The sequence below is a fragment of the Enoplosus armatus genome, chromosome 5, assembly GCF_043641665.1.
Source record: "Enoplosus armatus isolate fEnoArm2 chromosome 5, fEnoArm2.hap1, whole genome shotgun sequence".
Lineage (NCBI taxonomy): Eukaryota > Metazoa > Chordata > Actinopteri > Centrarchiformes > Enoplosidae > Enoplosus > Enoplosus armatus.
In genome coordinates, this window is record NC_092184.1 from 24,551,237 (window position 1) to 24,564,118 (window position 12,882).

The 12,882-nt window shown below is 43.1% G+C and overlaps 1 protein-coding gene across 3 annotated transcripts in view; it reads left to right on the plus strand.

Annotated features, from left to right (window-relative positions):
* Positions 1-12,882, plus strand: part of acsl3a (acyl-CoA synthetase long chain family member 3a) — a 28,662-nt gene that overhangs the window by 3,828 nt on the left and 11,952 nt on the right. The window contains exons 2-5 of one of the 3 annotated variants that reach the window (XM_070905265.1): positions 5,644-6,026; positions 7,894-8,071; positions 11,929-12,038; positions 12,480-12,618. In XM_070905265.1, coding sequence (XP_070761366.1) covers positions 5,652-6,026; positions 7,894-8,071; positions 11,929-12,038; positions 12,480-12,618 — 802 coding nt within the window. In that variant the 5' untranslated portion in view covers positions 5,644-5,651. Of the gene's footprint in view, positions 1-5,643; positions 6,027-7,893; positions 8,072-11,928; positions 12,039-12,479; positions 12,633-12,882 lie in introns of those variants that run through there. The other 2 variants (XM_070905263.1, XM_070905264.1) reach the window with 2 other exon arrangements.

A 12,882-nucleotide genomic window follows, 5' to 3' on the forward strand; every position in this document is an offset into this window, starting at 1 on the left:
TGTGTGTGTGTGTGTGTGTGTGTGTGTGTGTGTGTGTGTGTGAGAGTGAGTGAGAGTGAGTGCAGTGCGCGTGGCCTCTCGCTCCCTCTGACACTCAGTAACCCATGCAGTCACCTCGAGCCCTCCTTCCATCTGGACCGGCCCCTAGCACGCGCCACCTCCACGAGTCCAATCATAACGCGAGGAATGCCCCCCCCCCCCCCTCGTCCCAACCCGCCATCCATCCTCGCACAACAACACGACGCACGTGTCACTTCCGGGCTCCGATGGCAGAGTGCGTTATCAACGTTTAGATCAGAGCCGGTGGATGAATTCATTCGCTGTTTCGCACAGGGCGTGACCACGAGACTCTGCCGCTGTAGCCGGGACAACCTGACACATTCACAGGTAACAGTTCGGCGTCTTTGTCGTTTAGGTGCCGGTCTGTGATGCGCGTTTATACCCAGATGTGCGGGATGCTGCAGTTGTGTCAAGTTGCCGAAGATAGACAGAGGCGATTCTGGAAGTAACGAACCTAATTGTTCTTAAAAAAAAATTAAAGAGACTTTCTGGGCTCCCTCGGTGATGAGTTTATTCCATGTTGTCGTGAATGTAGCACGTTAGCTTCTTGCTAGCTCCTTGCTAGCTGCCCCGGCTACTGGCTAGCTAACTTAAAAGTGTCGAGAATAGAGAGGGAGTGAGTAACTAACTTCATATGCTGAGAACTGAGGATATGGATGTATGTGCTGTTCAAAGGGCATCGTGATTAAATGACAATTTAGCTGTTAATTACAAGGCTATATCTTCTTACCTCGTATGTCCAGTGCTTTTAAATATTGTCTTGCCGTAGATTAAATTCGCAGTAGTCAAAAATGTCTCGTTATTATTTATTTTGAAATTGTAGACCGGAAGTTATGTAGCCATTGCGGGGTTCTTCACGCCCGCTAGCTTGAACGTCTGCGGGTCTTCGCTGAGACCACTGTAATGCTAACGACATCTAAATCCCACAATATGTCGCGAGTCTTTTGTTCGCATTATTAAGCTTTAATAGATTTAAGGAATGATTCATAAGTGTCATGTGGTTTTCAGTATTTCTGCATTTGAGCATGCTCACTAGCTCATATAATGCACATATATATATATATATACATTTCTTTTTTACATGGAAGTGAACTTTTCTAAACATCTTCACACTTTTTTTGTTGTTGTGTATTTCTTCACCAGAAATAACAGCATGTGTTTCAGTCAAACCAGTGAGAATCTGTGATGCCTCACAACAATCTTAACACTAACTTTTACAACCTTAGGATCTATTTGCACAGCTGAAGTGAGCTGGAATGTGGCGACGCTTATCAAGTGATGCAGGTCCATTCGAGTGCTCCTGCACCTACAGACAGAGATGCTATTGTCTGGCAGGGATGGTCCGATGTGATTAGACGCACACTCTTTCTCCCTGGTAGCCATATTTCTCAGAAGTCACACAAGTCTGCATTATTATGGTGTTTTAAAACATATTTCAAGTAAATACATTCATGAGTCTGCTGGGGGATGAGTGAAAAGAGTAAAAGTTTTCTTGTTTTTTTATTTACTTTACTTATTTCACCTTGCTTTAAACAGAATCAGATACTTCTTATTGACTTAGCTGTGGTATAAATAACCATAAACGTCAGTCAGAAGCATTAAGAGAGCTGACAGTAGAGAAAGGAATAGGTTGTGACCGGCATGTCGGCCAGTAGCTTGTGTCACCATGTGCACACAAAAGCAGAGAAAAGCTGCAGTCTGATCCACATAATCCAACCAATTGTGTTTTGTGCTTTCACTCTCAATGAAATCATACTTAAAACTCTTCAGTGGTTTTGCAAGCTTTTGATTATGTCACTAATTGAAATGGACAAATACACCTCATGTGTGCAAATCTGTCCTGCACCCCCACACACACGCCCACGCACATGCACAAACACACCACATACATCTCCCCTTTCTGTTTCACACACACACACACACACACACACACACACAGTCTGACCCTTGGGACCGAGTCGTGTGTTTGTGCGTCGCCTCACCACAATGGCCATGTTGAACTTTCTGCAGGAGTTCAGCCTGCCTGCTTAGCTGAGTGGGTGAAAGCACGATGACGTCGGCACACAAAAGACCCCATTCACACAATCTCTTGAGGAAGCAATGATTCCCTCACACACACGCACACACACGCGCCTGCTCACCCCACCACTACATCAACTGTCACAATATTACTCAATTAATCCAGTGAGTGCATGCTGCCTGCAAAGCGCCTGCTTGTTACATAAAGCTACCCATTCCGCAACTACTAGTCTACATTTTGCAACTACCCGTTTCTTACTGTTAAAGGTAAGAGATTAGAGTCAGACTTGCTTGTGTGTTGCTATGGTGCAAATTAGGGTCTTGGCCTTTTACAGAGACAGAGAGGAGTTGGTCTTGTTTGTCAGTTTGTGTGTGGTTGGGTCTTTCAGAAAGCCCAGGGTTGGACTTCCTTCCTCTGGTCGGTTAATGGCTAATCAGGGCTGCAAGTGATGCGTATCAACGAAAAGGAAGAAATTACAGGCAATTATGACTGATGTTCTACTCACGCAGATGCATGTTTATGGCAAAGCAGTTCGGTTACAGGTGGATCTCCATTGTTATTTGTGCAAAGCTTAGCAGACATTCACAATTCCAACAAATCCTCCCCTCCGTGACGGCATCACCTTATCTCTCTGCCCCAGTGTTACCTGGCTCTGCACACAATAGCACTCCCCACCGTTACGTCATACGTAACATACGTAATCATGGCGTAGCGGTGAAATGATTAGTTGGTCGTTTGACAGAGAATTAATCAGTTTTAGAGTAAACCTGTGAGAACATGACGTCTTCTGTGGCTCTGAAGGGAGCTTTCCAGAGGATGAAAAGATCTTGGATGGAGGTTGATACTTCAAATTTGTAACTGGGTTACAAACTGAGTTTGGAAGGCGTGGGTGTTTACCACTCAGGGTAAGGAGGGTCTAACAAAAGACGTTATGAGGTTGCATTATGGGAAATCTAGGGTCCAGTGTTTCCAGAGTTTGACCCATATTAGGGAGAAAAGGGTCGGGATATTTCGACCTACGCTCCCCTGATTTTAACCCGTCTTTTGTTAAATCTCTCTTAAGTGTCCTCAGATTCGATCTATAGTAACCACTCCTCAACACTGTCGGTTAACTTTCTGTTTACCGAACGTATTTGCAGGAGATAATATCCTGACATAATGAAAAATGATGATGATGATTTTCAGCGGTCTCCACGGGGGAACACGGTTATATGAGCGTTCGGAGTCGAGGGAAAAATGAAAAGCTTTGATAGCCGATATGAAATTGAAAATGAGAAACCCAGTTATTGAGCTGTTAGTCAAGAAAACACAAGCATGTCAGTCAAATCGTGGGTGCATTTAAAGCTGTTCTCCCAGCCTAATATTTTTCACAGCAGACCTAAACCTTCTGTTCATCGTCTTCAACAAACTTTCGTTAAAGAAGTTGAAGTCTTCCAGCATCATGCTCTGTTGATTCTTCTCCTCTAGCCTGATAGTTTGTTCACCCCAGTTCATCACACGCCTCCTCTGTGCCCTCCATTTCATCGACCTTCACTTTCTGCTAAAAATAAAAAATAAATAGGAATTGCCAGAGACAGTTAAACCAACAAGCAAACAGCGGATGATAGCGGGCGATGGGGTAAAGCATCTGTTCCACCAGGGTGCAGTTTTGGTAAGCTGTGGCGTCCTTTGATGAAGCAAGGCACCCAGGCTAGGCAACAAGACACCGAGCAGAACAACGGCTCTGTAGAGGATCCCACAGGGAACAGATGGTAGTCTGGGAGAGCACTGCTGGTAAAATCTTTGATTTATTTATGAGTCTCAAAGGGACACTTGAGGGATGAGTGTATTCGGGAGTCAAGTGTGTATGGTGTGTGTCAGTTTTGGGAGAGGAAGGATGTGGTGCTTCGGGGGAGCTAGATGAGCCTCTCCCTCATATGAATAATGAATTACTGCTGCTAGAATAGACTGTTGTATCTGCGTCGTTTGCGTGCTTGTTTTGTTTTGTTTTTTTGCTGCATAATTGCAAAGACCGTTGATGTGACTGAGTAGAAATGTCAATACGCATTATGGTTACTTCTCATGCTGGTGGCCTCAAATGGCAGTTTAAGAACCTTATTATCCAGAAATCTTGTAATGTCTGATAGGGCTTGTGATAATGAAGAGGCTCAGCTCTCTCAGTTGCAAGAGAAGCACTTTTGCAGTTGTGCTCAGCTCAATAATAATAGTCATATTAATCATTAATAATCACTATGTGGTATCTCTAAGGGTATGGGACACCCGTCTAGGGCTGGCAATAAATAGGGGTGGGAATCACGATATTATCACAATACTTAAGTCATGATACGATATGATATTGCGATTTTAAACATTTTGGGATATGCTGAGTATTGTGATAAAATATATTGAGATTTATTATCTTTATTCCGATTTATTATCTTTATTCCGTCCCCAACGGAAAACAAACATGTATTGTTTTATTTAATAAGATAAAATGTTCAGTCTGTTCATCTCACAAAATGGGATCCCTCACAAAATGCATCCCCTTCAGCAACTTTGTATTTGCAATATTAATCATTTATAAGATCGATTTTTGGCATCTGTGTATCAATACAATATTTCCATGCACAATATCACAATACTATTGATTTTCTTTTACAGATTCGTGAATCTTACATCACAATTACATGTCTAAATCCAATATGATTAATATAATTGAAGCTCCCCCTCCGCTCAAAAATATGTTTTGCTTATTGTTACTTGACTTGGATGTCTGTGCTTCACTGTGCAGAATGACGTGTGTGTAGAGAGATTTTTACTTGTTATTTAAACTGATTTGTGGAAAACACAAAGTATTATTCAAAGCAGAACATTTATACGCGTCTTAAAATCTGTCTAGAGGGGATCTTTAAACTGAGATTAGCTACAACAACCAGTGAAATGAACCTCCCTGGTCAGTTTTTACTTGGCAGAGTTGTTGCGTGTGTTGTTACTTGTGTTTAGACAAATTTAACATTTAATAACTTTCATGTCTTTGTTAAAAGAAAGAGGGTTTTATAGAAAACACTGATCTCTGTCTAGTGGCTCGTCGGCTGTCGCACACACACTCCCAGACGCTCATTCAGAAAGCTCTTGTATACCATCTCGCACTCGGCGTCGTTCACGTCTGTTAGAGACGGTCTTTTCCCGTTTCTTTTCTGCACTTTCTTCTCTCTTTTTTCTTTGTCTCTTTGCCTCTGACAGTGCGTGACACCAACAGTTGCTCGTGCTGTATTCATGCTGTTTTCTCAGCGAGTGCACTGGATACGGGGGCTGCAGGGAAGAGAAGGAACATTTGAAACACAGAGCCGGTCTATTTGTCACACCGTGGCTTGCCAATAACAAAATATCTCTTCTGCTTTTTGTGAGCACATGTGACTCATTGTTTCAGTTTCTGAATGAGATTGCTGTACTTTAAGGCTCATTAGAAGTACATGTATAATCTCATTTTGAAACTAGTTTAACAATAAACAGGAAGTGAATGTCACTTGTTTCTCTAATGCCAGGTTAATGTCAATGTGTTATTTCGTTATTAATGCTATTTTCCACCAAGATGAAGCTGAAGGAGGACCTGAACCCGATGCTGCTGCTCCTCTTCCACCTCATGGTATGGATCTACACTGTCATCACCCTCCTACCGTCCTACATCCTCAGCTGGGTCTCCCGACCTGACGGGGGCTTCTACGGCTCCGAGGAGGAGCGAGCCAAGAGAGCGAAGGCCCGCTCGGTGCTGGGACGTCCCCAGGGACCCTACCGAGCGGTGAGCGCTACAAAGAGGTTGGTGACGTCGCTGCACCCCGGCGTGGACACCCTGGATAAGATGTTTGAGTACGCTGCCATGAGGTTCCCACACAGAGACTGTCTGGGGATGAGGGAGGTGATCAGCGAGGAGGACGAGCGACAGAGCAACGGGAAGGTGTTCAAGAAGGTAAAGTGTGGTCATAGAAACAGCAAGATAGTAAGAAATCAAATAGAAGTAAGTGTAAAAGGGACATTAAACACAACATTAGAGGTTGTGCTGGATTACGGCAGTAAGGCCCTTGAGTAACTCCAAGAAATACCCAGCAAAGTAAGGAATGCCTAATTTAACTATTTCCATTCGCTTGTTATTGTGCTACATAGAATGTGCAGAATAAGAAGGATTACTCTAATCCTAGGTGTAATTCTTACAAATACTATCTCCTCTGCATTTAGCATAGATAATACTAAATTACCACCAATAAAGGCCCGACCATATAAAACTGTATCAGTGGTGGCTTTCAGCCCCAGGCCCATTTGTTCCCACTGAAGACATGCATTTACAGCAGGGGACTGTTTTTAAGTGCTAGTGAGTATTTCCAGCTCCAGGACAGATTGACTCAGGATTGAAGGAACATGTCACCCAGTGCAACGGTGTGGCCCATTCACAGTGGAGCTCCAGGCACAGAGGAATAAGATTTATCAGGCTTTGGCTACACGGACATGTCAGGAGGATCAGTGGGGTTTTTTGTTGATGATAAGAAAAACATAGAATATTATCAGACTTATCCTCTAATTTGTGTCTGCTTGGGGATCTATACTGTAGTATGAAAGAGATCCCCAACATTATGGCAAATTAGTTTTTTAAAAGCAAGGTGGGATGAGTGACAGAATGAAAGACTGCACAACCAGGGTTGGACATCGGTTTCAAGGCATTTGTGTCCCTCCCTCTGATCAAAATGGCATTGTTTAAATTGTCAGCAGTCCTCACTTGAACTAGAGAGCGAGGCGAGCTCTAAGCTAGCTCTACTCAGCAATATCTCAGCCGTTCTTCTGTGACTTTCTCTCGACCCTCTTGCTAGAAAAGCCTCTTGTACTATTTCCAAAGTTTAAATGAAATGGTTATTCTCATTGTTACTCGTTCGGCTGACAGCTTGTTATTCTTTTAGACGACCTAAATTCCATTGACTTTACAAATGTTAAGAGAGGGGAGAGCAAAGTATGAATATGGGATGAAAAATGCTTTAAAACAAGGGAGACAGGACGGAGAGATTGGTATTTGAATGAAAAAGAAGTCGCATTCTGGCGAAGAACAGACAGTTTTGGTGCTAACTTGTAGGCTACATGTAGCGTGTTTTGCGACTATGTCATCTATTAGCTTTTAGAAAATGTACTAATTTATACAAACAAAGTTACATCAGCATTCAGTGTAAACTTTACCCAAGCAGAACACTTTGCTTGCTGTATGTTTTGGAGTTTGCACGCTGCCTGCAGGAGTCTCAGGAGTTTTCTAACTTTGACGTTACCTCTGGATTACCCCACTAATCCCAACAGCCTGATCCTGCTGATCCATTTAAACCCCGCTGTTGAAATACTTATTGCTGCAAGAGAACGTGTCTTAACTATTTAGCTCCTTGCTATTGTTTCCCACAAGTGGAAAACAGTGCTGTATAGTCATCATTTCTGTGTGCACTTCCATGTATTAACCTTTAGGAGCCAGTATAACCTCACTGATACATACAGGAAGCTCCTACGTGCGTTTGTGGCCTTTCACTGTATGTCATCAGTGTGTGAGTGTTGAAGAGTATATCCAGAAGCTTGTGTTTATCTTCTTCACATGCAGATGACGACCATGAAATGTGTGTGAGAATGACAGCAGAAGAGGAAGAAGTTCTTTGTTAATGAACACTGGGTACCGGACGTTTAATTGTAATGACTTGGAACACTGCATACGTGGACCTTGGTACCTTTTTTCATTCCCCCTTTCCTTCATCACCAACAAAACGTCACTGTACTTCTCTCTCACACCCGCCCACTCCCCTCTCTCCCCCCTGCAGGTGGTTCTGGGTGAGTACTGCTGGCTCTCCTATGAGGAAGTCCTCACGGCAGCGTCCCAGCTGGGCAGCGGTTTGGCATCACTGGGTCAACGGCCAAAAAACAACATCGCCATCTTCTGTGAGACACGTGCCGAGTGGATCATCGCTGCCCAGGCCTGCTTCATGTACAACTTCCGATGTAAGTCCAGGATGTCTGTGAGTATGGATGCAGAAATACAGAATGGAGGGTGGACAATTAATGTTAATACCTCATGAAAAGGGCTTAAACATACGCTGCAGTAACGGTGGATCATGTGTTTCTGTCACATCCACTTCTCTGCTCTGTCTCGGCTCTTTGCGTGTGTTTGGCATATGTTGTAATTTTGTCGTTTTCAAGCATTTCCTGCTTGAAAAATCACTTAAATGATTAGTCGATTATCAAAATTGTTGCAGAATAATCTTCTGTCAGCCGACTGATCGATTAATCAGCTAATAGTGCAGCTCTAGTTTTTATATTATACACTTTCTTTCGACGGTCTATATTCGGTTTCAGACATTCTACTAAAAAAGTCTAGAAAACACTGAAATCCCTGGAGACGTGTATTTCCATTGAGTCAGTGGTGTAATAATATTATTATAGTCTTACTTTTTTATAGGAATTAATGCTTGAAAATCTTTCTTTTAGTTTAAAAGAGTATTTTTGAAAACGATGGCCACTAATGGCAGCAGCAGAGACGTAAATCTGTCCTTTACACTGCAGTGTACTTTGAGTTTAGCTTGTTCTGTACTGGTCTCTTCTGTGTGGTCTTTCCCACTGAGCATCTTCCAAAAGTGTCTGAATTAAGCTGATTTATAGCCGTTTCTGTTGGTGTGTGTGTGGACATGTTAATGTTTGCTGTGGACAACTTGTAACATGCAGGGCCCAGCTGAGACAGAAGAAGGTCAATTTGTCCCTTCTGCTTTGCTGTTATATAAGTGTCCCATTTCTCCTCCTTCACTGCTTTTTTTTTTTTTTCTCTGTTTCATTTTCTTGTGAAGGAAACGCACTCAGCTACTGACAACGGTGCATTTTTATTTTATACATGTGCAGCGTCGCCGCTTATACGTTGGTTGTACTCTTAACAAAAAGGCTTCTTTTGTACAGGAAGATGGTTCTTATCCGCTTGTATCACAGTAGCCATCACTTTTATGAAGAAACTAATCAGAAGTGTTAAATGCTGTACCTGTCAGCCCAAAATACTTCTTGGTTTGTTCAGGTGACCCGGTCCGGATGAATCATTTAACATAGCACAAGGCTGATTGTTACAGGGAACATGAGAAGAACTGTGCCATTAAAAAAAAAAACCGCAGGATTACTTTAGATAAAAGTAAAGAAAATCTGCGATATGTTCCTTTTGAATAAAAGAAAGAGCTGTTTATGTTTGTGATGTTAATGTTGAAGGACGAGTCGACGCTGTAAACCACAGAGAGGCTTTAAATGTTCTTGCAACCTATAAAGAGCAGTGCAGCAGCAGCTTTTTGCACTGAGGGATTCTGATTTACTCTTTAATATTTTCTGTAGCAAAGATTGCTTTCCTTACCATGAGCATCCGCAGCAGCACTTTGAGTTCATTAAATCTTTCAGATTGTCCTTGAAGGACCCTTTATTTCCCCTGTGTGCTTTAGTTGATGCTCCATTAAACTGTCACGCTTTGAAAATACGCAGCAAGTACGGGCCAATAAAGCATCTTTATGAAGCATCTTTCTCTATTGCAAACACAAACACTGGGACAGTGGAAAGCCTGGGGCAGTGGATAATACATAGTGGGGGGGGGGGGGGGGGGGTGGAGAGGAGTTAAAGGTTGGAGAGAGCGATGGAGGGAGGGAAGAGAGGAAGAGAAGTGAGGGCTGATGGCGTCAGAAGAGGGGTGAAAGAGTCTACGTGAACATCTGATGTTGACAGAGGCATCAAGGAGTCAGCCAAAGGCCCCCAGTGAACTCAAACACTTGGTGTGTGTGTGTGTGTGTGTGTGTGTGTGTGTGTGTGTGTGTACATTGTTCATTTACTGTATATTGCCTCTTTGTCAAAAGGCAAATGTGCTCATCATTTGTGAGTTCTATGCACTTGTCATATGTGTGACTTAAATAACTATAAATAATCAGCAGTTACATTCTCAACATGCTGCCGTTGTCATATAACAACCTCATAACTCCAGATTTTAGTTTCAGTTGAAGGATTACGCGTTCCTCCGTGGAGTCGAGGAAATTTGACTCCCGAGACCCGGAGTGACCAAGTTAACGCGAGGCTGAAGATCTCACAAACTGTGTGGGACTTTTCTCTGTTAGAATGACTTGTAGTGAGTCGTGTGCGATGGTGTGGGTGTTCGTGTCAAGCTGGGGCCCAATCTAGTGTTTAGATCTCACGGCTGGAGGTGTCATGGCCCTCATCCACACACACACACACACACACACACACACACACACAGTAGCAGAGCAGGAAGTATTGGAGCTCCATGACGCAAGAATGTGATGTCACTAAGCCCTGTCCCATAAACTCCTGTGTCTGTGTCAGTGTAGGGGGTTAAAGACTGTGTTACTCTCTCTCTATGAGTCTATCTTCTGTTGTTTCCTCCTGTCACCTTGCTCTCCTCTCCCTTTCACTTCTCTTCCTCTGGCCGTCACATAACCAGAACAGCAAAGTCAGGGAAAAAAAATGCAAACTTTTTGGAATTTTGGGAGAAAAGTTCAGTTCAGTTTCGGTCAGTCTCAGTCTCAGTCTCAGTCTCCGCTGCACTGCCGGCCCGACACCAGGCGCCTGACATGCGCCTCTGTGTCACCTGCCAGGTGCAGGAAGGACTTGACTGTCCTGCACTGATCCAGCACCCTTTGGGATAAACTGGAACACAAACTGCGAGCCAGACCTTCATCACCCAACGTCAGTGTTGAACTTAACTAATGCTCTAGGGGCTGAATGGGAGCAAATCCCTGCAGCCAGGCTGTATGAAAGCCCATGGTTTTGGAGAGACGTGTTCAACAATCACATATGGGTGCGACGTTCGGGTGTCCGCAGTCTATCTCCTCTGTGAAGTGTAATCTAAAAGGTACTGTGGGATGTGGAAGACACTGGAAGCATCAAACTCTGGACGCATGTAAGCAAGCACGCATACCAGCGCTCCATCAGACATATGCACTCAGTCATAACACGCTGACGCCCTCACTTACCAATGCTGTTTATATCCCCAAAAGAGCTTATCAGGCAGTGAGAGCTTGCGTCCCATTGGCTGAGAGGCTGCACCGAGGCCTCTTGAGGTGCCTGATGATGTCATCAGTGTGGGAGGGGCTGAGCGGTGCAGACAGAGTGCACGTACATTGTCCATCTCCACACATGCTTCACTGTCTATGTGACACACACACACACACACAGATCAGTTTCAAGAAATACAATTTATTCATGTAGTCTGGATGATTGGATTACTATTTATTCACAAATGTAGATATTTAGTCCTATTTCTGTTGATTTATCCATGTAGCATCACCACCACTAAGTACCACTTCAGAACATACCAGAAATAGAGTCAACACAAAACCAGCTATAGCAGTAAAAACAGTAAAACAGGACATTTTAAGGCTAACAGAGGCATTTCTATCTCTACCCATCGGCCTTAAAATCCTAAGGGTTAGTTTGGTGACACTTCCCTTGAATTTGGCTTCGACATCTGGCTGACATTTTGGGAAAAGGCACACAGATATCTCAGTCACTGCAGACAGTGAGTCAGATCCCAGAAAAAAAGTCGTCAGAGTCTGTTTCTTCCAAGAAGTTTGACTTATAACCAGGAACCCTAGTTTTTCCATTGTTTTGATTTACTGTAACCTAGTGCCATTGATTTATATGTATTTATGTATTTTTGTAATAGTGAAGTTGCAGCCCAGCAGAATTACAATAAAACAATAAAACAGTCAAAATTAGAGCAGCCTAATTTGGTAAAGACATAAAAAAAAAAAAATATTTCAATCATTTCATTTTTGATAATATTCTTTTTAATTTTTTTTCATTTTTGTTATGGGTGTGTGTTACAGTGGTCACCCTTTACTCCACACTGGGAGGTCCAGCCATTGCTCACGGGCTGAACGAGACTCAGGTCACCCACATCATCACCAGCAGAGAGCTCCTGGAGACCAGACTCAAGGTCAGAATAATACACACAAACGTACGCTGAAAATGTGATATTATTCTCTACACGCATTTAAACACAATAGGACATGTGACACAAAGCTCGAGGCAAGCAGCAGTATTTGGGCACGGACAAACAGTCCACTTGAGTATTTGGCTGTGATAGAGGGAGGGTTACATTTTGAGAGACATTTGCCTTCATCTCAGTCTACAAACTCTTTACATAAGAACAACTGGATGTTAAGCACCGTCCTCAAAGACAAATGGTGCTCTGCCAATTCATCTCTCCTTTTATCACGGTAACATAAACACAGCTCCTCTGCTTCCTCTCACTCAGCCCCTCTCAGCCCAAATACTGATGAAGATGATGTTAGTCTAAGAAGAAACCTGGTCTTCATCATGTGTCCACAACATGTGTATACTTGTCATAATATGTGTGTGTGTGTGTGTGTGTCAGGCGATCCTAATTGAAGTTCCGAGGCTGCAGCATATCATCGTAGTGGACAACACACCGACCTCATGGCCCGGCTACCCGCGTGGCATCAGTGTCCACAACATGGCTGCCGTTCAGAAGCTGGGAGTCAGGCCTGAGTATGGTAAGCTTGTGTGTGTGTGTGTGTGTGTGTGTGAGTGTGTGTATATATACTGATTTAAGTACTGAGTTCACTCCTGTGAGGGCAGTTTTAAAACATTTAGCCACATAAAACTATTTAATTGATAGAACTATGTTTTAAAAAAGTTCTTCAAATGAAGAAATACCCATTTGATCCATTCTTTGTATACAAATATTGATTAAAGCAGCTTTAAGGCAGATGTTAAATGTTTTCTTGACACATGCCTTGGAAGGCCATTTTTACACC